The sequence below is a fragment of the Asterias amurensis genome, chromosome 15 (genome assembly GCF_032118995.1).
Source record: "Asterias amurensis chromosome 15, ASM3211899v1".
NCBI classification, from domain to species: domain Eukaryota; kingdom Metazoa; phylum Echinodermata; class Asteroidea; order Forcipulatida; family Asteriidae; genus Asterias; species Asterias amurensis.
Window position 1 is genome coordinate 17,104,372 of NC_092662.1, and position 27,094 is coordinate 17,131,465.

Genomic DNA, 27,094 nt, shown 5'->3' on the forward strand with positions numbered 1-27,094 from the left:
TTTTTGTACAACATCTTTCCGATTGCAAGAGGCAAATATTGGCAGCTCTATAGTGTAACAGGTGTCATTTATGCTATCAATTAAGATAATATATTACAGGTGTCGCCATGAAAGTAGTAGATTCAATTTGTATCACAGACTATACAGGTACACAATGAGTGTCATAGCCATATACAGCACACCACAGCGTCAAAACATTACAATCATGGTACCTTATTACATTTTTCATGACCATGTCTCGTTCAGAGGAGTAGGCTAATGGTTACAGGGACATCCCGTAATGTAGTTTGGCCCTGAAAAGTTCAAAGGAGCACAATTAAACTTAAAGATACTGTAGTTTGTTGATTATTTGGAAAAAAAATTATGGTATTCAATCTTAATCTGTGCAAAGTTTGTATACTCACACCATCACACCAACTTTGATTTTAAGGGAGTTGTTGTATTTGGTTGTCTTGAGAGGTGAATTAAGAAAAAATAATACTTGAAGCCCCACCCCAAAATCAGGCACTTTGAAAAAGTGAAATGACATTTAAAAAATGGACGGCCACTTCAAGGTGAGGGCAACACTTTATTATTTGGTATGTTGACCAAACCAACTGTCTCCAGGCTAGGGGCACATTGCCACGCAGCTACTAATGGGGCTGAAACAGCAAGGGTTACCCCCTTTCACAGTCCTCAAGGATGTAGGCATGGGGGTATCAGCCTCTAGGAGCCTGGCTGGTTGAGCAGAAAGCACTTACTTCCAATCTTAAATTTTAGTTACTTAGCTCAAGAACACAAAATTCGCAAGCAATCTACTCCAATGAATGAAATGACCATTGGATATATCTTTATGGTATCTTCATTGAAAGTATTTTATTGGAATGAATAAAGGCACCATACTCTGCCTTTAAAAGTTTACAGAGTTGTTACTTTAGTGTCTGCACAAATGCCAGATGGTTAATGATTTTATAGGGTTCATATGTGTGAGAGCATGGTGCCTATATTAGCTCTTCATGCATGGAGGACGCTTTGTGTGAGTTTAGGCAAGTTTCAGTCCTGCTAAAGGTTGAGGTAAGGGGACCATTCAAGTGGTGGAGTAGTGGAAGGGAAAGCATGTTTCTTTGTCGCCTTATTCAAAGATTATTTTGGAGGAGAGTTGAATTTGATGATTCCGAGGTAAGACAATTGTTGCTGGGGAAGTCTTTAATTGTTGTGTTCAGTTCAAGGATGGATGTTTGTTGGTAAATGAGGGTTAGTGGGTGATCAAAGATGTGCTGTGAATCAGATGGCAATGTGGGACATAAATATTAAGTACAACTACTACTGGTTGTTCACAACCGGTATATTTAGGCTTATCGTGTAACACAAATCTTGAACCATTTAACTAACTCCTGACCATATTCATAAACTTCTGTGTAGGCATATTTTATTTTCACATAATAAACTCACCTGAATACAAATTACATATTTCCCTTTAAATTATTCCTTTAAGCTTATTTTAGCAAAACCTTTTTTTATGTGTCTTCCTTTGAAAAGTACACAGAGCAGTGCAAAATGCATTTGCCATACATGTACATGTACATGTACATGTACTACTACTCACGTGTCACCCACATGAGGATGGACAGTTGTTTAGGTGGGTGGGGCTTAGGGGGTGGTCTTGCAATGTTTTCCCAAGGCGACCCGACTTTAATGTGCATCATCAAATTGAATTGTTAGTATTGCCTTTAGGCCTTTGCCAATTACAGAGGTAAATATGTGGTTTTGTTTTGGTGAATATTATAACGATGATGAATTTATCTTTGTTTTTAGTCCTGTCTATTTTAAGAAAGCATGAATGTTGTGTTTGCAAATATTTTTGAGAAAATATAATTAGCTTTTGTAAACTGCTTACAAACCAGAATGATCTATGGTTTATATGCAACCAATATAGTAAATGGCCTGACGCTCCGGCTAGCAGAAAGGGTCTGTATATAAGTGTAACAGAAAAATATTTTCCTTACGGATTATTTTACCAAGGTTTTATTTAATACGGCCTTTCTCACGTAACCATTCTCAATATTAACGCAGCTGAGAGTCCAATTTCCTCCCGTCCACTGGTCTCTCCCCATGTGACTTCCGCTGACTTATCCTTCTCTTCAACCCAAAGTATCTCATGCAACTCTGAAGCCTTCAAAATCACCTGTTATTTGTTGTTAAAACCTGTCCCCAGGGATCAGTACCCTTAGAAACCTCCGTTTATCCGAGACTGATCCCCCCCACGCCTCCCCCCCCCCCCTCTTACCGTTTTACACCACAGTACACTAAGCATCTCACTGACTTGACATTTGGTGGAAATGTCATTTCAACCCCGGTCATCCCAGGCCGTTGGGCATCCTCTTTAAAATCGACTGATCTTCCATAGGTGTCTTCCGATGAACCCATCAACCTTTTCATCTCCTGTATCCATCTTCTCCGCTTCCGATTCTCTTTTTCGTCAACCCCTCTGAGACTGATGAAAGAGCAATTGCGAAAAGATTACACAATCATGATCAGTATCTGGTTTCATGTACAGCTGCTTGTGTAACGAAACTGCCGCTTAGTAAAAAATTATCTTAAAGTGTTTCAAAGCCTTGGAAAAAGCCCTGGAACTGTACGAGCTTTACAGGCTACTTCTAAAATCAAACCTGTAAAGTGTAAATGTTTGAAGTTATTTTGTCCACATTTGTCTACTTCTTGTAAAACAAAACGAAGACAATTCAACAATTTAGAGTGTACATAAGTTACTGTTTCTTGGCAACACTTTTTTTAAAGAATTACAAAAAAAATCATGAGACAAATTATTTTTCAGTATTTTAAAAATTGAAAATGATTTTGTATAATTTCTCCTTCAACCCATTGCAATCTCCTATCTTTTGTTCTCCTCAAACCTGCCTTTTTTATTTATTCATCATAAAAAGTGAGTGAAAATGAGTTTCCTTTGATGGCAAATTGCCGATAGCTGTTACAGAAAACCTACACATTCATCGTGACTCTTTGCAGTTTCCCACCACCCCTGATTCATCTCACTTGTCAAAAGTATCTTTAAGAGGATGAAATGATGGAGAAACATCTCCTCCTCCTACTCGATACTTTAAAGTTGTCTTATTAGATTGCTTAAAGAGGCCTAGTATGACTTATCCTCCTACAAACCACCTACATTGATTGATTGCTCCTTAAGCTTTCATCCAAGATTCTGGCCAAGACGTCATGGAGTGGGCTCCTTTCTCAAGCAGTGCCAAATGACGTCTGTTTTTCTAAGGCCTACTGCCAATTTCATAGACGTATACAATTTTTTTCTTGAGTAGGGATACATAGTTGTTTGAAGAATCTTGTAAAACTTATCAAAATACAAATAAAATATGAAGACTTGTTTATGTCTGTTAAGACAATGTTCACGCTTCAAGAGGTGTTTGCACCATCTTATTCAGTACTTCTTTATTGATGTGACTACTTATGTATGTCAGTAGACTGTATTGTTATTTACAAGGAATGATAGTACAAGTTCTGCACCAGTAATTTGATTTATTTGCAGAACATTCTATAAAAATTTGTACTTAACTGTCGGATTATTTTCCAATGATCAGAGAGATCTAAGTTTTTAGTCTTGTCTATGAAAACAATTGATTGTATTATGTGGGCATTGTTCTGAAAGGACTTTGCCATGACCTCAAAGATCCTTGTCCATCAATGCCTTCTTGCTTTTAATGACCAGTTCAAGGTGATGTGTTTCCAAGGAGGTTTTTTTTTAACATTTTAGAAGTACTCAATCGTAGCTTGGATATCATTGTCTTTAATGGGATTGCCTTGAACAAATTATCCAGTAAAGCGCAGCATCTTGCAAGCGGCATTCTTGTTGGGGTATCTAATTTATTCCTCCATGGTTGACTCTGTGGATTGCTTTTAATGCTTCATGTAACACTGATATGTTTAAGCGTTACGTACGAAGTGTGAACCTGAGAACAAATGAGGTCCACACAAGGCAAGGTTTTGAAACACTTTGTGGACTTGCATATGTCCACGCAGTGTTTTATACAGTGTTGAAGAATAGGTTTTATAAGTGCTAAGAAGATGTGTTGCACTTTGACAATGGTTAACACTCAATCATCTCGGTTATTCAAGACTTAGATCATGATCATCTTACAGATTAACATCTAACAATCCTCCAGATGTTTCGATAACCTCTATATCTCTTTGAGAGTTGAAGAAAGCATTCTATGAAGAAAGTATTTAGCCAGAAACAGTTAGAGCATGTCTTGACATTATCTTTCTCTAATTGAAAAAATCACGGCCGTGCAATCATCCCTTAATAGCAGGTGGTCTTACCTGACTGTCTCAGAAGGAGGAAGGAACCTGTCTATCACCAAGGTGGATACCTTCATGGGAGGAATCATCAGTCTGTAATAACCTTTCTGTCTCTCTTCAAATCAAATGAGGGAAGGAATTAAGACATCTGTCATGTCGTTCATTCACAGATTCTTGTAGTGTGTGAAAAAGACTTCCATGGATTGCTCATTTGAACTTTATGAGAGCACTGGGATGGAGAGCCTTTATTCCTTGGTACTGGTCTTAACGTTTGTTGGAGGGGGTGTAAAAAAGATTTTGTCATATTCCTACCTCCATAGTCGTACTCACTTTGCCAATTCAATGACCTGTTTTGTTTTATATCCATTTCAACTTTTATCAATATAAACCACAAGGGAAACTGACTGGATAAATTTTGAAATGATTTTTGGGGTTGAACAAAGAATTGACTAGAGTGGGATTCGAACCAATGACCTCCGGACTAACGTGCCGGCGCTCTACCAACTGAGCTATCTAGCCCTATATTGGCGGTGTCAATATAGGGCCAATATAGGGCTAGATAGCTCAGTTGGTAGAGCGCCGGCACGTTAATCCGGAGGTGTTGGTTCGAATCCCACTCTAGTCAATTCTTTGTTCAACCCCAAAAATCATTTCAACTTTTGTCACATTTTTTTATAATTTTTTTGTTTTTTGACAGATGAATTTAACTTAAAATTAAGTTAAGTTTATCACAGTGTTTTTTTACTATTTACATAATATCTACTGATTTTTAAAATTTAAATCCTCTTCTTTTTCTGAGCAAAATAAAATTCCCCTTTGTGTGCCCCCTGATCACTTCTGTTTACATTGATTCAGTAATCTTAGCGTTCAGCCGAGTCAAGAATTATTATTCCTATGAACCTCAGAACTAAAGAGATTTGTACACTGCACACTGACCTCCTTTTGTGGCTTTTTTTCTAGGGTACGTACAAGCTGATAATCTAAAAGCTTTTCTTCTAATAAGAAAAGAGACCCTATTTTTTCCATAGCCCAAAGGATAGCTTTAAGACAATTGTTTACACAAGAAGTAAATTCAATAGGGCCACATTGACAAACCCTCATTTTATTTAAGGCAATCAATTTTGTAACTAAACCATACCCATCTTAATTAATCATTTTTATTATAAGGGTTGACGTTTTTTTATTATGTAGGGTTTTTCCTGTGAGCTTTGCATAATAATTTTTTATTAAGCATCAAACAAAATTTTGATACGGGTTTACGAGGTTCCTGCATATATTAAAAAATAAGCATAATGTTGGGAAACACAGAGGCTGTGTCTGAATTGGCGGCTATGGCTGCGGCTGTTGCCAAGGCTGTTGCTGTGAGCCTCCTATTCTTCAATGCATGTTAAATTGCTGATCAAGCTGCAGCCATAGTTCAGCTATAATTTGGGCATGGCCTAAGTTCAGTTTGTATCTAGGTTGCACAACTCTTTGCTAACCCTCATAAGCTCTCGATAGTTCATCTCTCTTCGACCATCCACATCTTGACCTCCCGTCTCGCACATCCTCCACTGTTGTCATTTTGTAATTTCAGCAGAGTGCTCCCCCCTACACTAAGCATGGAATTAGATCCCATGTTGAACAACCGACTGTATGTTTTGAAATTTCACAAGCAGCCCTGGCACGGATAGTAGTGTACTTTCTTTGGGTAAATTATTTTTAAAGATGTGGCCTGAGTCGCTCTGATAACACAGGGGTTGGAACATTTTTATTCTAGAGACAGTTTTAGATTAGCCCAAATGGAAGTAGAGGTATATTATTTGTGAGGCAATTTTGAAGAAGTGCTTGGCAGTTTCTCATCTTGCAAGCTGGTCAGCCATCCATTGGGTGGCATGAGAATGATTTTGGACTGCTCTAGATGGCCTGTGGTCAATTCAGCAGGATGACCAAATGCCAGCCAAATGTCATCTGCCCAGCTAAATCTGGCCTCACATTCTGAATTCAAAGAGCCTGCCACTTTTACACAACAAAGAGAATAAATATTGGGTGAAAAAAAAAACGTTTAATGCTATTTTCGAGAGGGAGGGTTTGGAGGTTTTAGAGGACTTTCCCCTTAATCGTATGACATTAAAGGTTTTCTTGGTAGCAAAAATTAGCATGGCCACTTTTTCAATCTTATGTAAGGTAGATGAGCACCGGCAAATAGACCTTTAAGCATGGTGCAGCCATCTTGAACTTGTTTTCCATTGGTGTCAATGTAACCAAACCGAGGCTGGAAGAACAAAATAGTCTGGTTCCTATTTGCAAAATGGTTATTAGTATTCATTATTGTTGTTCGATACAAGGAATGTGACCAAGATGGAGACAGCATGATAAAGGTCTAAAACATTCTCAGACTTGAAATGTCAGGGTATGATATAATGGCTCATCGTGCTCACTTGAATTGTTTTACTTTGAATGGTCCATGGAGATTTTCCACCTCTATGATTGGTTGATATGCAGTCCTTGACAGACCAACACTCACAATGACATTTTGACACACACAAACTCCAAACAAGTCGGTCAGTTTTTTGTAAGTTTTTGCTTGTTGTTTCATTTCTTCTTCCCGCGGGATGTTTTTTTACATGTAAATTGATTCACTGTTGCAAACTACTTTAAAACCAAAAAGGACTTATTGCAGACCTATAGGCCTATGCAAAAAAATAGTTAATGGCCTGACATTTCAACTGACCTTTCCAGAGAAAGACTCTGCTAGGGTCGGAAACATTAGGCCATTAACTATATTTTGCATGTATATTGATTCATTAGACAATGGAGATCAATCATGCATGAGTTGAAAGTATGTGATTTTACTTATTTAAATGGTACAAACTGAGTTAATCTGGTCTCAAGTCTGACAGAAATGGATTGAAATGACTGAAACTGCAGGCAGAAATGAAGGGAGGAAATAAGGTGACAATTATCGCAGCTCTGTTCTAGGTATTTGACGTAATTCCACTCTAAGCCGCGCCTACTTTACAGAAAATGGATCAGCTGATTACCGGCTAAGCCCATAGGGACGATCTAGCTTACTCAGAAATAAGAAATGCCTTTGAGCGGTGAAATAGGTGATTTTTTTGAAAAATTACACACTCAAAAAGAAACGTTTCTCAGCTTTGGATCCAGAAGTACAAAAAAGATGTTTTGACTGTGCAGCTGATACGAATGCGTGTGGCACAATAAAGTATTAAAAGGACTAACATTACATAGTCTTGAGGGACTTGGACTTGGACCAAAGGAGTCAGACTTGAACTCGGACTGAATGCAATTCGGACTCAGTGGGAAGGACTCAGTTTGAACTCAGACTCAATGGACTTTGACATCAGGGACTTGACTACAGCACATCGAGAGACCGATACCATGATGTTTTTGTTTGTGCAATTGGTAACATGCTCCAAATTCAGTTAAAATATTTTTAAAAATCAGACACAAAGAACTGTTGGTAAGAATGAAATACAATCCACATCTTTGTCCTTTGTGAGGTCCGGGTATTACCATATTTGGAGATGTAGTGAGTCTTTAACATCTGGTATTCAATACGAACGGTTTGTCATCGAAATTTGATAAGTACATAACCACAACCACATGTTTTCACTAAAAACCTCTCTTTAACCTAATCCTGTCTGCTGTTGTGGTACTACGCAGTGATGATGTCATTAGGTATTCATGAGCTCATTGTAACTTCTTTCTCTTTTCCCTTTAATACTAGCTAATTTGATTCTTCTCATTAAATTTCAGTCCCTAGGCAGTCCAACAAATCCCTCAGCTAAAACAAAGTCTCTAAGAAAACAAATTGAAATTCAACGGTTCATGATTTTGACTGGATTTGTTAAAAAAACTGCGGTTTGAGATTGTTTACCAATAATTGTTCACTCTTGCCGTCATTTATTGAGTGTTCTTCAGATGGAGTCTCCACTGACGTCATTGCAACGTGAGTGTTTTTTGATGTCTGGCCCCCTAACTGTGGACTGACTTTTGTTTGCACAAAGCTACAATTTTTTTTGCCTTGCCAGGGTTTAGTAATTCAATGCTAGTTTGGAGACATGAGTTTCTAATTAATTGTAGGGTACACCTGTTGTTGTTTTGTAATTAGTCTAGAGTGATGAATATATAATTATATTATTGTCTCAGGTATCATTTATATTGGTACCAACTGGTGTCAATTACGTACCGATTTCTTTGAGATTAAAAATCAAACCTTTGTTTTCTGTTAAAACTCTTGGCTTTAAAATCTCATGTTTGTTTCCTTTTTATTTCATTTTTTGTTCACTACTGATCATTGAAAGATCTTTTAAAATCAAGAACTATGAATGCTTTGATTTGATTTTTTTTATTTATTAAATTATTAGTGTTACCATAAAAGGGATTTACTTTACACTTACAGTCATATTTTTGTCTGTAAACATATTCAGCCTATTTTTACCCGATGTTTTTTTTTTTATAGTTTGGGATCGTTGCTAGATCAAAGGTCATTATCAGAGAATTGAGTTATTCCGATCAAGTTCAGCCGTCCATATGGAAAAGCTATCTATCATTACACACTGCAATCACTTTGCTAGCTAGAGATGGCAAGTCATCCATTTCATATAGATGGATGGCTTTTGCCGCTTTCAGAGTTTGATATTATTTAACAATTGGATTATGCTAGCTGCTCGGTCATACAATCCAGAAATTCTGATCAGGAGAAAAGATGCTGTATGCGAGTACCATCTTTATTTTAATACCAATAAGATGTAAGATTGTGCGTTTCTTAAGTTGTGAAATCTGCCCAAACAGTGTAAAAAACACTAATGGAATGGAGTCCCAAAAAAAAGATATGTAACAAATTTATTTTCTACTCGTGTACTAAAGAGCATAACAATCCAGAAATGCTGATCAGGAAAAAGACTGCTGTGCAAGTACCGATGTGATTTCCAACCATCTTAATGATGATGCAAATAATAAATGTTTCTCAAGTTGTGAAATCTGCCCAAACACTCGAGGAAGAGAGTTTTAAAAACATCTGCTCAACAAATTTTGTCACTACTGGTGCTTGGATAGTGATGGGAAATTTTGTTTAACACTTGATTGAAATGTTTCTGTGCACTCGGATGAGACATGGAGTTCTTTAACCTTGTTTTTGAAATGAAAGGGGGAAGAAAAATGGTTGCAGGATTTTAAACCTTGTCTTTGTGAGTTAATAGAAAGATAACAGTGAGGCACGGAAAGGAAGGAGGAAGGGAAGACTGGGAAATCACTGAGGCAAGATGAGGACGATTTGATGGAGCATGTGTTGTCGGGTGGTGAGCACATCATCTATCATCATTTATTGCTGAGAAGAATATCGCAAGAGGAAGTGATCGTCCGTTTTAATGTTTTCATTTGCCACATGGCGGTGGACGGGGTAAGGAGCGTGCGGGTTGTAAGACGTTCAGTCTGTGGATGAGTGTCAGACGGTGAGCACCTTCGTTGGAGCTTTGTCTGTGATAAGTCCCCAGATGGACACTTTGTGGGTTAATAAGTGATTAGCTTTACTGGATTCTAGCGGTGGGATCTGAGGGGATCTGAAACTCTCAAGGCGGCTTGTGGAAACGTTTGTGAATGTCTGCGATGCATGGCACTGACGTTATGTTCATGGTAAGTCGCTTTGGGGTCCTTTAGGAGATGAAGTGTGACTGGATCTTGGCTTGTGGATGTTGAGGATAATATCAATTGTGTCGCACGCACGCAGGGTACTTTGAGTATGACAAAATCTGAACTGTAGACTAGGGGTGTTAGGTCTTCAATTTTTTTCCATTGTCTGTTTTGTAATGTTGTGGGTAGTGGGGATATTATCAATTTTGTCATAATGCAGGGTACATTGAATATTGCAAAATCTGAACTGTAAACTAGGGGTGTTTGGTCTATAATTTTTTCCATTGTTTAGTTGTATTATTGTAGATAGTGAGGGCGGAGGATAATATCAGTTGTGTCATCACCAAGGGTTCTTTGAGTATGACAAAATCTTAAGTGTAAACTAATGGTGTTAACTCTTCATTTTTTCTATTGTTTGTTGGTGTAATATATTGCTTCAATGCATTAGAGTAGAATGTTTACACTGTGGCGAGCTCTAAAACCTGAGAGGTATTACTCATCAGTCTATAGAGCCATTGGACTGTTTGTGCTATGTCCATCCCTGGTAAAGTTGTTTTCTTGAAATATTTTATAAAATGAGCAAGGGCTTCGTTGAAACAATAGCTTGTAAGTATGAGAGATGCTTGTTTTATAAACCCGATAAAGATAGTTACAAGTATATTTTATTTTTGTTGATCAGTTGGCACTGATTGTCTTTAAGGGAAGATTCTGTTTCTTTTTTTTTTTTTTTTTTTTTTTCTTCTTTTTTTTTCTCCCCCAAATTCAATTCTGAGATATTTCACTGGTTCACAATCAACATGGACGTAATGACAACACAGTTTTACCTTGATAAAGGGTATTAAAACATACCATAATGATGATTGAAACCTTGTCTAAATGTCACCAGGATAAGGTTCTCAGTTTGATTCCGTTCATAACATGACATTGAATCTGTAGCACATTGTAAGCGAACACCACCAGAACTGCGTTATGTTTTGTCAACACCGTAATGTCATCAAATTGAGCTTCTGAAGCATCGGTACTTAACACCTCTAACAAGGTTATCAACAGTATTTACCACTCAAACTTGTCAGGTAATGAAGGATAGTCGGACTGTTGAGGAATGGATTCCAACCCTGGCCTGCATGGGTCTGAAATTTCACTCCTGAAGGGGCTTGGACTTTGACTTATATTTGGCGGTTAACTTGACTCAACGACTGCTTCAAGTCAGAAGAATAGGTCTGCTCTGTTACATGAATCTATCCCTGGAACAAGAATAGATCTGCTCTGTTACATGAATCTATCCCTGGAACAAGAATAGATCTGCTCTGTTACATGAATCTATCACTGGAACAATTCAATCTTATTAGACTTTCTTGAAGACACATTTGTGTTTCCAGCTACATGTAAGTCTTTCTTCTATCTTGCTTGTTGGGTCGCTAGGGTTTGTAGTTTTCTTTCTTTCTTTTGTTTACAAACCGCATTGTTATTATTATTATTATTTATTTGATCTTGGCAAACCATACACAAATTAGAAAGAAACAAGCACATGAAGCTGAAATTAAAAATAATCCAGACAAGGAAATAAAATGGTAATCAATCAATTAAGTAAGTAATAATCATTTAGATCTACGCCTAAATCAACCTGATACCTCTGGTATTTGTATTTACTACAACCACTTCTCTAAAGTGAAAGAACCTATTATTAGAATATCAGACTTGGGTATCATTTTTTTTTTTTTTTTTTTTTAATAGTGGAGCTCTAAGACTCCGTTTATTCATCACCAGTGAAAACAAAGTACAAACATCTTCAATGGAACATTAACACATACTGTTAGATCAATACATTAAGGATACAAGGGGCTAGTTAAAAGACAATGACTTGGGTATCATTTACTCTAAGATCAAACCAGTTTATTCAATGCCATAGCCTCTGTGATAACCAGTTAAGGTTTTAGTTGGAATTTTCAAATAACGTGTTGTACTTTAAATTGCAAAACAAGATACCCTTAAAAATCTTTTCTTGGTTTCGGCTGATTTTGATGGATTTAGTGCTGCACAGCCTTTGAATGAGACAAAGTGCGAGTCTTTTTCATTCAAAGGTGTTTAGAATTACGCGTTGGGATTGGTTAAGTTTGGGTTTGATTTTAAAAGAAATAAAGTATAATATAATGCAGCAAGACTTGGTTTGCATAAGTTGCTTTGCACCTGTCTTAGGATTTGTCATGCCTTGGTAAATGCAGTGATTTTCTTTAATTGTCTACAAAAATTAACATCTCAAAGTGGAATATCATATCCCTTAAAGCCATATCAGGAAACGGTGCCTCATTAATAAACTAAATCCATAATCAGCATTCAAACGTTTTCTACATCCACTTAAAAATCATGAAAGAAACGGCCATGGGGATTGAGAAGTCATACTCAAGTCCCTCCTGTCTATTCCCTAGGGTGATAAAGACGAGAAGCACCAAGTGTTCTACATACCCTGTATGACGCCCGGCGTCTAAATACTTCAAATCATCTCAAGACATGGTCCTTAGTTCCTAATCCAGGGAGTTCTTGTGTTTGTTCACAGAATACCCTCTTTACATGACAAAACATTAGTTTAAGGCCTCGTTTCACTTCGTAGGCCAGGCATGGTATTCTTCCTATTTAATCTGATTTCTGGGGGGTTTTCTCTAGATAAAATCCAGATTATCAGGGAAATTATTATTAATGAGCCTGAAAAACATATACCCTGTGTAAATGTAGGTCAGCTCTTGTACATGTACTCAATAAAATGTCATTCTTCCAAGGGGTCAAAAGTTGTTTGTACTGGGATCTCGACAATAATACATAATTCGATTTTTATTTAAAAACTAATTATCATTGCCAGATTTTTTTCAGGCAATACCTTAACTGCAAACTTATGATTTCTCAAATCTATAAAAAAATACCTATCTAAAATTTAAATTCTAAATTTGGGGGTAAAAATTTCTCTGAAATTGCACCTAACATCATTACATTTTTGTTGGCCCTTTCACCAACAGCCAGGTACCTCAATGCTGACCGCTGTATCACCTCTAATTCTCATGGTTATGAAACAAAATTTTCCGGCCAAATATGCTACCATTGTACTTACCAACCCCAGGTTGTTACTTAGGGGCTCCTAGCTACCACTAATTGTTCTGACCCTGGGTTTTCTTAGACTTATGGCCATCCATTTCAATTGCTATGGTAACGTTTAGACCATGGGATACTGATTCCTTTATATGTAAAAAGCCAAGGTGAGAATTAAGATATTTTATTCTCCTTTCTCAATATACACTCAGGAAATTTGCAGAGCATGTTCCTAATACTTCTTCCTGATCCTTTTTGATTAGTGGATTACATTTCATTAAAAGCATTTCAGAAACCTCTTAAACAAGACTCTGAAAGTGTCAAACAGCAGGTGTTTCTGGCAGGTGCATACATCTTTGAATGTGTTTGGAGGAGGAGAAAATCATTGTACTTTATTTAAATACCTTTTGAGGTGTTAGATTGTGCAACCTTTAAATTTTGTATTATCAAGTTATAACCCAAAAGGGAAACTAACTGGGTAAATTTTTAGAAGATTTGGGTTTGAACAAAGAAACATTTACAAGGGAGGGAATTAAACTAACACCCTCTGGTTTGAGGTGCCGGCGATCTACCAACTGAGCTATCCAGCTCTAAAAGTAAAAATAGCTATTTTATTCGTATGGAAACTGACTGGGTACAAAATTAAAAGATTTGGGGTTGAACAGAAGTCATGAAATGCTTTAGGAAGTATTCAGAAGCAGTAGCTTTTTGTGGGTTGTTGGTTGGTCCCTGTTGGGTTGTGGGCTGGCCCTGAAGCTACCCCTTCACACCCACATGTTCACCCACTCCAACTTGGTGTTGACTTTGTCTAGATGATCCACTGCCCACTAAGGTGAACTGTGACAAACCATTTAACCGACCCTTTAAATAACAGGTGGAAAAACTACTGTTCTCTGTATTATGCGTGCTCATAATTTCAGATAAGAGAAAATTGCTCTCTGCTGGATTGTTCTCAAACCTATTACTCTTGTCTCTGTAAACAATGCTAGGCTTAACCAGGGTTTGTTAAGTCCCAGTGATGGGTTTTATGAATGATAAATTGCCATTTTGTTATGGCTTTTCTTCAGTGAAATTAATACATCCATTAAAATGCTCTGACCTTTTTAAAAATGTTTCAGCAGCGTATTGCTTGTGATGCTTAAACAAAAATTAAATGTCTAGGGGCCTATAGACAGTTGTTATGCAAAAGGGATAATTTAGGTTTTGGGGTTTTGTTTTGGGTTTTTGATATAGTGATGTTTGAAACTTTGCATGGTGTGGTAAGCAAGTTAAGTAATAATATTAAGTAAACTTGCGGGCACAACCATGTGCAAATCGCTTTTGGAGGGAGATGTGGCTCTGAAATAAACAAACAAACACACACAAGTATTGATGTATTGAAAATGAGTAAAAAAGTGACAAATCAGTCACAAAAAGTGCGGACTGGTCTTTGACAATACCAATGATGGCCACGTGCTTTAGGAATCGGGTTGACTTTTGTGGGCCCTCATGAGAAGCTACACCCAACAAAATGTGTTATGGTTTGAGGAATCCGAAAGGACAGCCTGCTCAATGAAAGGGTGTCCTCCACTTGAGTGAATAACACATCAACAACTTCACAACCAGCTACAGGAAACAGTTACAACAACATTAATGTACCCCATGGCTCCCTACCCCCTGCTACCTCCTGACACCACATCCTTGTAAGACGAGCCATCTGTCTTGACTTGAAAAGATTGAAAGTCTTCTCAATGATGAACGTTTCTTATTATCGAACCCCTTGTATGCCAGCCTTCCTTGTAATTGCTGTACGAGGCCGTCTCTAATGAAAATCCCTCCTGAGCTACACTGTTAGATTCATCAACTTTATCTCTTTCTGACGTTGTTATTTATTAAACTTGAAACCTATAATATTGTTAATGCATAGCATGGCTTCTGCCTGACACCCATGCTAAGGGGATAGTATATCAAAGGGATGAAATGGGGATTTAGAGGTTCACTTACTATCTGGTTGCACTTGTTATGAAGAACAAATTGGTGCCGCTAACCTTGACCTGGTCAGAGATGCTTGTAGGCAAAAAGTAGCTAAGCAAGAATTAGGATGACCAGAAAGGTTACCTGCCAAAATACTGTGTCACATGTTCTACTGTGACTGGTATCGTGTTTATCTTTGCTTAAATATTTTTTAAGCACTGGTGCTCGAATAAACACTCTATGAAATTGGGCCCGTTTGTGGCTTCAAGATGAAAAGCCAAAGCTATTGAATGCCTAGTCTTGGCTCAAGGCTGGTCAAGCCAGGTCTTGTTCTTGATGTGTAAATAAAAGACATGTACATGTTTCGATGAGCTTCTTGTAACGACTTGAGTCAAGTCTGGGAACAACATGCTAATGTATCAGATATGGGCATGTATGAATGTTTGAAGACCTGATTGTGGTTAGAAAAAGCGCAACCAGATAGCATCTTAAAACTTAAAAGCAACAATTACTTGAGGAAAAGAAAATGTGTTTGTGTAGGTCTCATCTTTGAGAAAATGTTGAGTTTACCCAATTGGATAAAAATCCTCTATTGTTTAAAAGAAATAGAATAATGGAGTTACCTTGTATGAAATGTTATTGGTACTTATTAATAAATTTTATACTCAGGTTATTCCATTTCCAATCAATGAACAGTATCTTGAAGTACGAAAGTGTTCTGAGCTTTCACAAATTAGACAGTTACTCCAAAGATTGTTTTTGTTGGTAGTTAATTGAGTGGTGTTGTGCAACAGGTGCGACTTCTCAGCAGTTGGGAAGGGCCCTATTTCATGGCGCTGCTTACTGAAGAATTCTGCCCTTACGGCGCTCTATAAAGTGCTTACTTCTATTGGCCATAGGGCTTTAGCGTAGAAATCCATGTTAAGCAGAGCCATCAAAAATGAAACCAAAAAACCCCATAGTTACTGGCAAAAGCAGTTTCCATGTTTTGGAAAAATGCAAATTGCAGGAAAAAATCTGGAGTCTGATTATAAGGAGAAATCCCTGTGGCCGATCTGTCATTCAATCGTTGAAGCTCATATTGTCCAATTAACCTTGGTTTATAGCAATAATTGCTCCCCTGCTGTTATGTTTAGTAAATTATCACAATTTTTGTTAAAGTTGTTTGTTTCGTTCTGTCTCTTTCCAGACTCTAGGGGTTGGCGAAAACTCAAGAGCAGTGACAACATCGTCATCATGCACTATGGAAAATAACAATGATGGTCGGATAAAAACAGTAAATCATATGATGACTGCAGATCGACCTAAGACCCTACGAATGCCAGACATGACTAAGGATTCAAACGATTGTCAAGCAGCAAACAGTTATTGTCCGGATGAAACGGGTGATCAAGAAGGGCAGAACTGGGAAGATGCTAAGACGTTTGACGAGGAGGACAATTCTCCGGAATCCCAAGACGGAAGTGAATCTGATGGTGCAAAAGACTGTCTTATCAAAAAGGAAAAGGAGAATGCAGGAAGAACGAATCAGAAAGAGGAGAGGGAACCAAGGGAACCAAGGTGCACCAGGGAAAAGAGCAAAGAGGCTGAAGACGTTGTCTTAACTTGTGATCGAGCGAGAGGCGGGTATTACTTAGAGGATGCTCCTTATCAAGGTCTTATCCGCTCTGCCTATGAGCAAGATGATGCTGGACGAGGTCAGACACATATGAAGAATAACTCCTCGAACACTAATTATAGCCAGAGTCATTTGGATTACTCAACCAGCTCTTGTAACTCCTCCCCTGGCTTTTTAAGACATCATTACAGCTACGACCATCTCAAGTCGTCAACCGCCTTCTCCGCCCCAAGTTCACCCTCCTCTAAGTACCCCCAGCGTATGTCTGAGAAGAAACTGCTCCACAGGGCAGAGCACTCGTCCCCTGACTTAGTGAACTCACCAGGGGGTAAGGGTCAGGGGAGGTTACGCAAAAGCCTTTTTAAGAGATTCTCAGGAAACAACAAGGATGACCTCTCGGGAGAGACCAGGGCGGGGTCGATGAGGGAGAAGAAGAATCCCAAGAAAGTTGTAGAATCCAAGAAGGTAAGGTCTCATATTATTGTTTTCAAAGAGGGCACTGTCATGTAGCATTTTGTGTCCGTTGTTTGTATTAGCTTGTATCATCTTTGTCAAATTTTAAGTGCGTTCAACTTTAGTTGAGGAGACTATTGCTTGGCAAATGACAAAGGCAGTAGCCTAAATTTGATAATTTGATTAACCGTGATAAAATGTACCATGCAATTAATGAAAGAAGTTTTCTACATTCACTCTGAAATGTTTTGAATGTATCACATAAAAGTACACTTTCACAAAGTAGTAGCTTATGTCATTAAAACACCACTGAGAAAAATCCATAGGGATTTATTTTAGGAGCAGTGCTGAGTGTACCTAGATTCTGCATCATGCATGTTAATGCTGCCCTCTGTTGGTGAAATACAGTAAATGGTTTATGGCTTGGAGAAATTTGTGTCTTTCACTTTTTTATTCTGTTTCTCTTGTTAGATTTACCTTGTTTTCAAATGTTGGTTTTTGTTTGTCAACGTTGTCTGAGCAGGTTAGAAATAATTGTTACTGTTCTCAGTAATTTCTCTTAAAAATTGGCATCATCAGCGATTATTGTGCAATTTGTGGGGTCTGATTGCCATGGTATTTGATGTCTGCTTCAACCAAAAGGCACTAAACCATGTCATATCGTTAGTGTAATTAGACCCCTTGGAAAGTGAAGTATTGGGTATCTGTGTGATGCGTGGGGTCCGTACGTGTTCCTTGAGTAGCAGCCAGCCCTTCGTGGTGTGTGGTGATTATCGGACTTCCATCGAACCGTTTCCCTGGTTTTCATCTCTCCCACACACTGACAGCCTATCTTCAGCTCAGCACCATCAACTTGGAAATTAACACTTGGCACTTACATATCACATCTTCGCTGCAAAATGTCAAACGTTCAAGGTGGAAGGACACTGGGCTGGGCATTCAATCTTCTATGACCAGATATCTCTCCTCCTGATGAGTTATCTACTGTGACGTTAATTGTTGGTGACTGGGGCCTCATTTTTATAAAACATGTTAGCAGAATTTGTTCTGCTTATGGGAAGCCCATATTTTGTGCTTTGTTTTGTATTGTGTGATTTTGTGTTCACTTGAGCACTATTCACACGACAGCAATTTAACTGGGGTCCCTTGCTTAATTTTAGCATGGTTGCAAAATGTAGCAATGTTTGATAAGATTTTGCAAGAGACAAAAAATGTTGTCCTTTCACACGAAACACATTTTGTAAAATTGAACAACCATGCTACAATCTAGCAAGGGACCTTTGCTAGATTGCTCTCGTGTGAAAGGAGCTTTATTACTGGGTTTCCATTTCATAGCCTGCTGACCTAAGCACACAAAAAGGTATGCTAACCTTCCGGTGCTTACTGTATGGAAATGAAGGAAATAACAATGCAAATCAATGGTAAGCGTGCAAGCTGGCTGCCTAATTTTCTTGCTAACCAGTGAAATAGTTAACAGAAGCAAATTTGTTTGCTAAAATTAGAAAGAAAATTTGCTTGTAATTAAGCCAGCGTTGTCTGCATAGCAGTTGTACAGGTCCACTGTTACTTCTAGAAGTATTTAGTAATGTAGGCGGTGAACTGGAATGCTATGTATCACTTTTTGTTTTATCATGTGGTTTAAAGATTAGGGAAATTGGAGTTGATTAATTGGTGTGGGTGTTATATTCACACCATGGAGCGTGCTCTATGTGCAATTCAATTCAGGTACAAAATGTTCACACAGATGGTGTTATGTTCACAGCTTGTCATGCTGTTCCTGTTGGATGAATAGCGCCCTCTTCTGGTCATGTTATGTTGTTGATTTTGTGTGAAGATTTTTTGTCACGATTGGTAATGGAATACACAAGAGTTTGTCTTTGTAATGAAAGTATGTGATCGGACAGAGTGCTGCTAACTCTCCCTGATTCTGCAGAAAGTTTCCTGAAAATAAACCAATTTACTCGTGTTCTGATGATCAAATTTGAAAATCTCACTGATTATCTGGAAACTTTTCGCCCCATTATGTATTCTAAACATCTTTCTGATTGTGGGATAAAATCTCCCTGATTACAGCATGCAAATGTTGGCGGCTCTGCGTACATATTTCTCAAACACATGAAAGTGTTTTGAATGATTTGAATGATTTGTAAAATATAGCAACGCCCAGGTTTCCCTCTGGTCAAGTTTTCACAGGTTTTATTCCAACCCTGATCCATGAGCCTCCCAAAAGTACAAGTCAGTTTCCCAATGTAGTATACAAATAATTTTCAACTCTTGTTTTTTCAGTGACATTCTGTCATTTCGAGTCGCCCACTCCCTTCTCTAAATATTGTTTAACGTAGCCAGAGCTGGTGGATGAACTGTTTTAAGAACTGATGAACCAACCTTGATACATTGTAGGGTGCATTGCATGCCAATCACTTAGTAAGAAGAGAATGTCATACAATATCACATGTTTGCAAACCCCTCATTCAATCTAATGTAGTTTACTGGTAGCACTTAAATCATTTTATGAGACGTCCCAATGGGCAGACAAAACATAGACAAAAAATGTAGCAAGGCGTTCGAGGAGAGTTGAATGCTCACAGTTGGCGAAGATTCGAAGGTGGTCTGTTGAAGGTTTGGACTTGGGGGAATCAGTGATGCTTAAATGATCTCATCCTTGTGAGTAGAGAAGCACCTCGTTGAATCCTGACTACATTTTTAAAATGAAGAAAAGAACATCTGCACCAATTATTGAGAGTCGTCTTTTAACCACTTTTAAAATTAACGACAAAAAAAGTTACTGGGTTACAATTACAGCAGCTTTCAATAGTATAAAACATATTGAGAATCATATAGAAGTGTAGATGTTTTGTCCATGTTGTCCCGCAGACTTTCTTATCTTATTATTATTCGATGTCAATGCACTCCACTCTCTTTATCAAATAAGAGGCAAATTAGTTTAATTGGGCAACCGCAGCAACATTGTTTGTAAGTCAACTGTACTGTTGTTTAGTTGTTTTGGGGGAGGAGTTTGTAACAAATAGTTTCTTTGAACATTCACTTTCATCTTAGTGAAATAAAAAAATTAAGGTAAGAATGTAATGAGCCAGTTTATGTAGACTGCCCTCTGTTGATTTAATTGTGATCATTTCTGTCAGTACCTTGGTAGTTCTGAGGTTGTAAAAAGGGCGTCTGTAGATGTCATGAATGCACTTAAGATGAGGCCATAGGCAAGTCGATGCATAAAAGGCTTCTTGCAAGGCTTCTGAAAATTAAACACACTTCACGTTTTAGCAAGAATGGGTACAGTCGACAGACTTGCAGGTTTTATAAATGTGGAATAAAATAATGAATAATTAATTTCAACACTTGAATAGAGGGTTGTTTATTTCAAGACTTTTCAAGACTTTTTTTTTTTTAATTGATTGGTTGGGGTTTAAAGCATTGATTCTCAGAATCTTCTACACCCAAGAGAAATTAAATAATGAAAATATAGCAGAACGTGCAACTGTTATTACAAAATATTGAATGAATATAAGAATGAATGTTTGTTTGCTGTAATGATTTTGTCTTAGGCCTACATCAATTACATTATTTTTTCAGTAGTTTATTTCTTTTGTTTTCCTGATGTTCCCTCTTCCTTCTGTTGATTTGTTTCTGTTTTCTTTGTTTCATGCGCTTTGAGCACCTTTTTAGGTGGATACATGCGCAATATAAATTGTCCTTATTACTATTATTATTGTTATCAACACTTCCTTTACAATGCTGTCATTCCATTCTAGAAGAAAATTAATTAAATTGTTACCATCTCTGGAATTCCTTTATATATTTTGGTTGATCTTAAATGACCTCAAATAGGCTGTGTTGACAAGAATGACACAATAAAAGAAGAATCGTGTTTAATGGGGAAGGGTAATTCTCAGAAGTGTTATTCATGCTTCATGGACTTGGAGTCAAATTATTGACCAGATTAAAAAAAAAAAAAATTGTTATTTGTTACAGAATACTATATAATGCTTGGGTGGACTTTTTTCTCTTTTTTTTTTTAAGATCATGTTTTAAAAAAATGTTTGTGGTTATTATGACACATTTTCATATGATTCTTTATACATAATAAGGCCGCACTGTGCTTTTTATTTCTGGATTTCTTTTGAGAAAGTGCATTTTAATCCTTCACCTTTTAGTTAAAGCTGCAAAAATAGATTCAAAGAGGGATTAATTTCTTTCCTTAAATTTATTTTGACTACTTACCTGTCTGTTTTATTAAGAAAAGTCTCTCGAGGGCGACCTACTTCTTTCTGAGACTTCAACTCCGTTCCATTCTTACCCATCATTTTGTTTTCCTTCTTCAATCTGACAATATTAAAAAAGAGGGAGTAGGAACCTCTGTCTAGCAGGAGACGGTTAGACGGGTTTCTTCTCGGGGAAGGGTTTTGATCCAGTAGGGAACTCATGCAGGGTAATCACATGTGGACGTGATGTCCAAAATGTCAAAGTCAATACCTTCACGGTAGGTTTTGCGATTTGCAGCGGATGCGATTTAAAGGTGGCTTGTATGCTTATGGTTCAAACTGGCTGCTACCATCTTGCTTGAGAAGCCTTATTCTTGCAAAGGATTAAGATTTGTTCCTTCACGAAAGTGTGAGAAAAGTTATAAGCATAATCTAGAAATAATGTTTTCAATTCACCATGAACAAATTTCACACAAAACTTGTGATGCAAAACAAGTAAACAAACATGTTGATTGTTTTCACTGTTGGAAATTATGTTTATGAGTTTTTGTCAATGACGCAAGAAATGTACATAAAGGAAATAAAAATAAGATAAAATTTTAATTGTGATGCAAGACATTCACTGACAGAAGTACCCTAATGCGGTCAAAATCATTGTCAATTTTTCTGAAGATTAAAGAAAAGGTGAACAAAAAATCCCATTCACACTTGAACTGCTATTGCTAACTCCGGCAAACTACCTGAAAATAGTTAATTACCTGAAAATAGTTAATTACCTTGAAATAACTACCCCTGCATGGGAGTAGAATTAAACCATTTTAGGTTGGTTCAATTCTTCTGCTTGTATGACATGAACATGGGGTGACAATGGGTTTTAAAATTATCCAGAAATTTCCTCAAATCATGAAGAAAGGGCCACGCTTGGATTAAATTTTCCGGGAAACTGGTGGGTAGTTTGAAAAGGGCTTCAGGGAATGGGAAAAGAATAAAGTAGTTACCGCTATCGTGTTTATGGTTCATTAGAGAAAATGTCGGGCAACAGTTATGCATGATTTGTTCTTATAGCTCTTTGGACTGGTCAGTAGTTTGTAACAAAGTGACATGTCTGAATTGCTGCAGCAACCGGAGGGTTTCTCAGTTTAAAGGGAAGGTACATGTTTGGTAATTACTCAAAACAAATATTAACTTAAAAACTGGCTCGGTAACGAGCATTGGAGAGCTGTCGATAGTATAAAACATTGTGGGAAACGACTCCATCTGAAGTAACATAGTTTTTGAGAAAGAGGTAATTTCTCACTAAAATAATAAAAGACTTCTTTTAATTCTGTCTGAAAGCACACAAATTCGTCCAACAAGGGTGTTGTTTCTTTTATCATTTTCTCGCAACTTCGATGACCGATTGAGCTCAAATTTTCACAGGCTTGTTATTTTATGCTTATGATGGAATACACCAAGTGAGAAAACTGGTCTTTGACAATTACCAATAGTGTCCAGTGCCTTTAAGGGAAGCTCAAATCCAGTCATTCATGTTATTTCTCCCTGAAATCGTTTCATGATGGGTTGTGGCTAAGCAGTTTTTCTTTTTTTATTAAACCCCAAATTATTTTTTAATTATGAGGACAACATACCTTTAAGTGCATATGCCCAAAGATGTTGTAAAGTCTGCTAGATCTTTTAAACACAGTGGAGACCCAGCGTTTGGAAAATTGTCAGGCATGTGACAATTTTTGATAAAAATACCTTCACCCACAAAACATCTAGTTCTCCCACTTTGGTTCTTATCGTTCAAATTAGTGGATGGGCAATCAAGCTGTAATGGGATACCGTGGTCTTATCTAAACAAAGAATTCAAGTGCAAAGTTGTGAAAGATAAATATTTTATGTTTATTTAGTGCAGCCCCTCTAATTTGAGTTTCTGGGACTTTCTCATCAATCACTTCAATGTACACGTTGGACTTTAGATTGTACTCTGTAAATAAGATAATTAAAGGTCCCTGTTTTATTTGTGGAATGTTCCTTGATTGGTATTGTGTTCACAGATTAATAGTTGAAACCATTTTGCCAAATAGGGGTATATGGATTGTAATCGTGTCTGGGTAGATTGTTTGATGAGGACGATAACAACATATTGGAATGTATTTAAGATCTTATCAAGAGAAAGTATGTCATTCACTGTTGTTATTAATAGCTTGTCTGACCTTTGACCCTGTTCAGTTGAATTGCACTCTTGATTACCATCAGCGACACTGCCAATGTATCAGTTGACGTGATACCGTTTCCTAATTCTAAAGTGCACACAACAGTGTAGCCAAGCTTGTCTTTAACCCTCTCATGCACCAATTATTTTAGTGATAAAGTGATCATTTAGACACATTAATTGCTTATTCATCTTTTGCAAACGCCCCTCCCCCCCAAAAAAAAAACAGGTCCCAGTAGCCTTCCCATTCTGAAAACTGTGCGGTCGTGCGATCTAAATGTTCCAGAATACAATTCTGAAGGGAATGAAACAAGTCGCTAGCAACCGGATGCACAGGAAAGAGTTAAGACAATTACACTCATTTTGGTTATCATGTGGGAATATATCACACACAAAATTTTTTTTATGAAATTAACCTTTAAAAATGTCATCACATTGGTTGGGCACAATTTTCAAACCATTTACAGTGGTAACAATAAAGGCAATTTTCACTTCTATGTTTATCATGTTCTCAAAGAAAAGTCAGTACAAAAGAGAAAGTGTTTTCAAATTTACTCTTGAAGCTTTCCTAGAAACACTCTTTGAAAAAAAAAAATGTAAATTCTCGTCAAATTAATTTATCCTCCGCCTCCTCACTTCCTACATCCTACTAATTCTAAGTTGTTTCCCTCGTTACCTGTCAGCCCATCCTTTTGGAGGGATCTTAGAAAAAAATATTTCCGCCATTTACAACGGAAAGGAAATAGATTGACATGCTTTTAACAGCTGACCCGAATGTGACATGGCAATATTGTAAATTTTCCTCGTAAAAATTTAATATTGTAAAAAGTGCACTGAGGCAAGTCAAACATTAATTTATACCATGGAGTGACTAGAAATTTTATTGCTGTTTTATTAAATTGAAATAAATAAATAACTTTGTATCCCTCAAAGATATAAATTAATTATGTCATTGGGTGATCACTATGTCAGCGTTCTTGCTGTTTTTATGCAGTGCCTTTGCAGATATCATCAATCAAGATCATAATGAATATTTTAATATTTCATATTTTATCTAGTTTCTCTTGATGTAGCACTGAACAAGAGTTAAAAACGAAATGTTCATTTTGGTTTTACCATTAATATACAACGATGTGTGTTAGCACTGTATACTCGGTACTTTCCCGAGTTTTGTGAAAACAAATCACCCAAACATTCTTTAACCCTGATGCAAATGTTCATCTATGGAATGATTCAGTTGTGTTTTGCAGTTGTGGATTTAGCGTGTATGTAATGCACACAATAATGTAATCAAAGCAAAAAATAACAAACATGATAATTTTATCTGAGCGAATGTTTTTCTAAATTCCAACGTCGATCAAGACGTGTAACAACACGTCTATCTAAAATATCCTCCACATGCCATAATGAAAACCAATGGTTGTGTAGCCCTACATGTATTCAAATCAAAGATCATAATAAGTATTATTTTAATATTTTGTACTTTAGCTAGCTTCTCTTCTTGTAACAATGTACAAACGTGAGAATTTTATCTGAACGACTGCCTCCTATGTCGATCAAGACATGTAACAACAAGTCGCCTCTGCCTAAAATATCCACATGCCATGATGAGAACCAAGGGTTGTGTAGCCCTACATGTATCCAATGCAGCGCCACTACAGCAACCTTTCTACTGCTGTGACTGTATGCCCCAGGGTGACGGCATTAATATATGAAACAGCAATGCAAACATACCTCCCATAGGGCTTCCAGCTGATCAATTTCTGATTGAATCTACTGGAGATCTATCATCATATGCATACCATCCTCGATGGCTCACTTGCATCCATGTATCATCGTTCTCCTCTTCCTTATATCTTAGACATACAGCCAGTCTTAAGGTGTGTGCGTGGTTACTTCAAGAAATTTATGTTTTTGTCCTCCCGTTTTCGTGGAATTCAGAGTGTGATGTTTGCTTGCAGCCTCAAATGGTTTGACGCCCCGTTTCGAATTAGTTTGGTTATTTTGGGTAGAATTCAATGCGACTGCAATTAGCTGCTACTTTACAGTTATTCACTGCCTGTATGAAGCAGGTTGTGGTTTTGTACCTACAACACCTAGTTCATCGAGCCACATTTCTTTAAATGCAGATCAAACTTAAACAAAATACACAACAAAAATGCAAAATAAAATTATGAATAGAGACTAAAATTTACAAATCTGAAAAGAAAAAAAAATACTTTTGTAATTAATAAGTGTTTTATTAAAATAATTACAATTAAAAAAAAAATTTATTTTATAAATTCCAGTCACATGAAACTAATTTGGAAATTTTTGGAAAGAGCAGATTGCCTCTCCTCAAGACAAATTAAAATAGTATAATATTATAATCAGATGATTTCACAAAATAATTGTGTCTAAATCACTTTTAAAAATATTATGATATTTCATGGCTTTGTGCATTTTTATTTGAAAAACATGTACAGAATATAATTCTGTCATTCATTTGTGTGAATAGTGGTCCAAAATGAATGACAAAACACATTACAGAAACTCCAAAGCTGATGAAACCAAATAACAGTGCAAATGTTTTTACAAGCGCATTGAGAAACGTCTTCCATTTACCAATGCCCAGAGTCCTTCTTCAATTTGTCTTGCGTAGGCAGTAACCTATACGTGTGTTACCCAAGGCAAGCATAAGGTTGCTTAGTACGACCGAAAGAAAAGAAACGCTCCTCTGTATCCAATATAAAGGCCGGGACTTTACAAGGGAAGGAGCGGGGCAGTGATTTCATCATGCAGATAGGCAAATCTTAATTGTCAGAGAAAAATGCTTCTCTTGACTGGAGGCAGTGAGGATGTTTTCGGAATAAATGATTCAAAAATGGATTGAGCAGAAAAAGGCAATAATGCTATATCTGTGAATTCAGAGGCTAATATCTAGAGTAGTATGGGGATTAAAGTGCAAGGAAAATGCTAGAGGTTACGATGCAAGTTTTAGGATAATTTGATTGAAGAGTCGGAGTGGCTAGCTTAAGCTTGCTCTATTCTAGCCCTATATAGGACTCTTTCTCTGTACACAGGAACAGAGTCCTAACTATTGAGGCCCGTTTCTGGGGCGGAAAAATTTCACAGCTTCATAACTTAAATCTTACCTGCAAGAAAGCACCAATTTCAACAGATTCACATTCCATGGCAAAATATGTTTTTCTGCGGTGGGTTTTGATCGTAAGTTATTCTTCACAAATCCGTCAATTTCATGAAATAATGCAGCTCCCAACGTTAAGGATTCCCATTTTTGTTCGTACTCCTCTCACAGTCTGCCGTGTGTACGCAAGATGCACGCACGACGCGCAAATTTTGAATTGTGTTGCGTCAAGATACGGTGACCGAGAACTCATGCTTCTAAGCTTGCATCATGCGTCTGGCACGCGAATGTATACGCGTACGCACGACAACAGACAACACTGTGAGAAAACGATCGAAACGGGAATTTTTTAACGTTGGAGCTGCATTATTTCATGAAAATGACAGATTTGTGAGGAATATATGAGGACCAAAACCCACCGCAGAAAAATGTATGCCGCCATAGAATGTGAATCTGTTGAAACTAGTGGTTTCTTGCAGGTAAGATTTGAGTTATGAAGCTGTGAAAATTTT

At 37.2% G+C, this 27,094-nt stretch overlaps 1 protein-coding gene across 2 annotated transcripts in view; it reads left to right on the forward strand.

Annotated features, from left to right (window-relative positions):
* The window catches only part of LOC139948080 (uncharacterized), a 123,443-nt gene that overhangs the window by 49,934 nt on the left and 46,415 nt on the right, over window positions 1–27,094 (forward strand). For both annotated transcript variants that reach the window (XM_071946108.1, XM_071946109.1), the window contains exon 17: window positions 16,160–17,053. In XM_071946108.1, coding sequence (XP_071802209.1) covers window positions 16,160–17,053 — 894 coding nt within the window. The remainder of the gene's footprint in view (window positions 1–16,159; window positions 17,054–27,094) is intronic.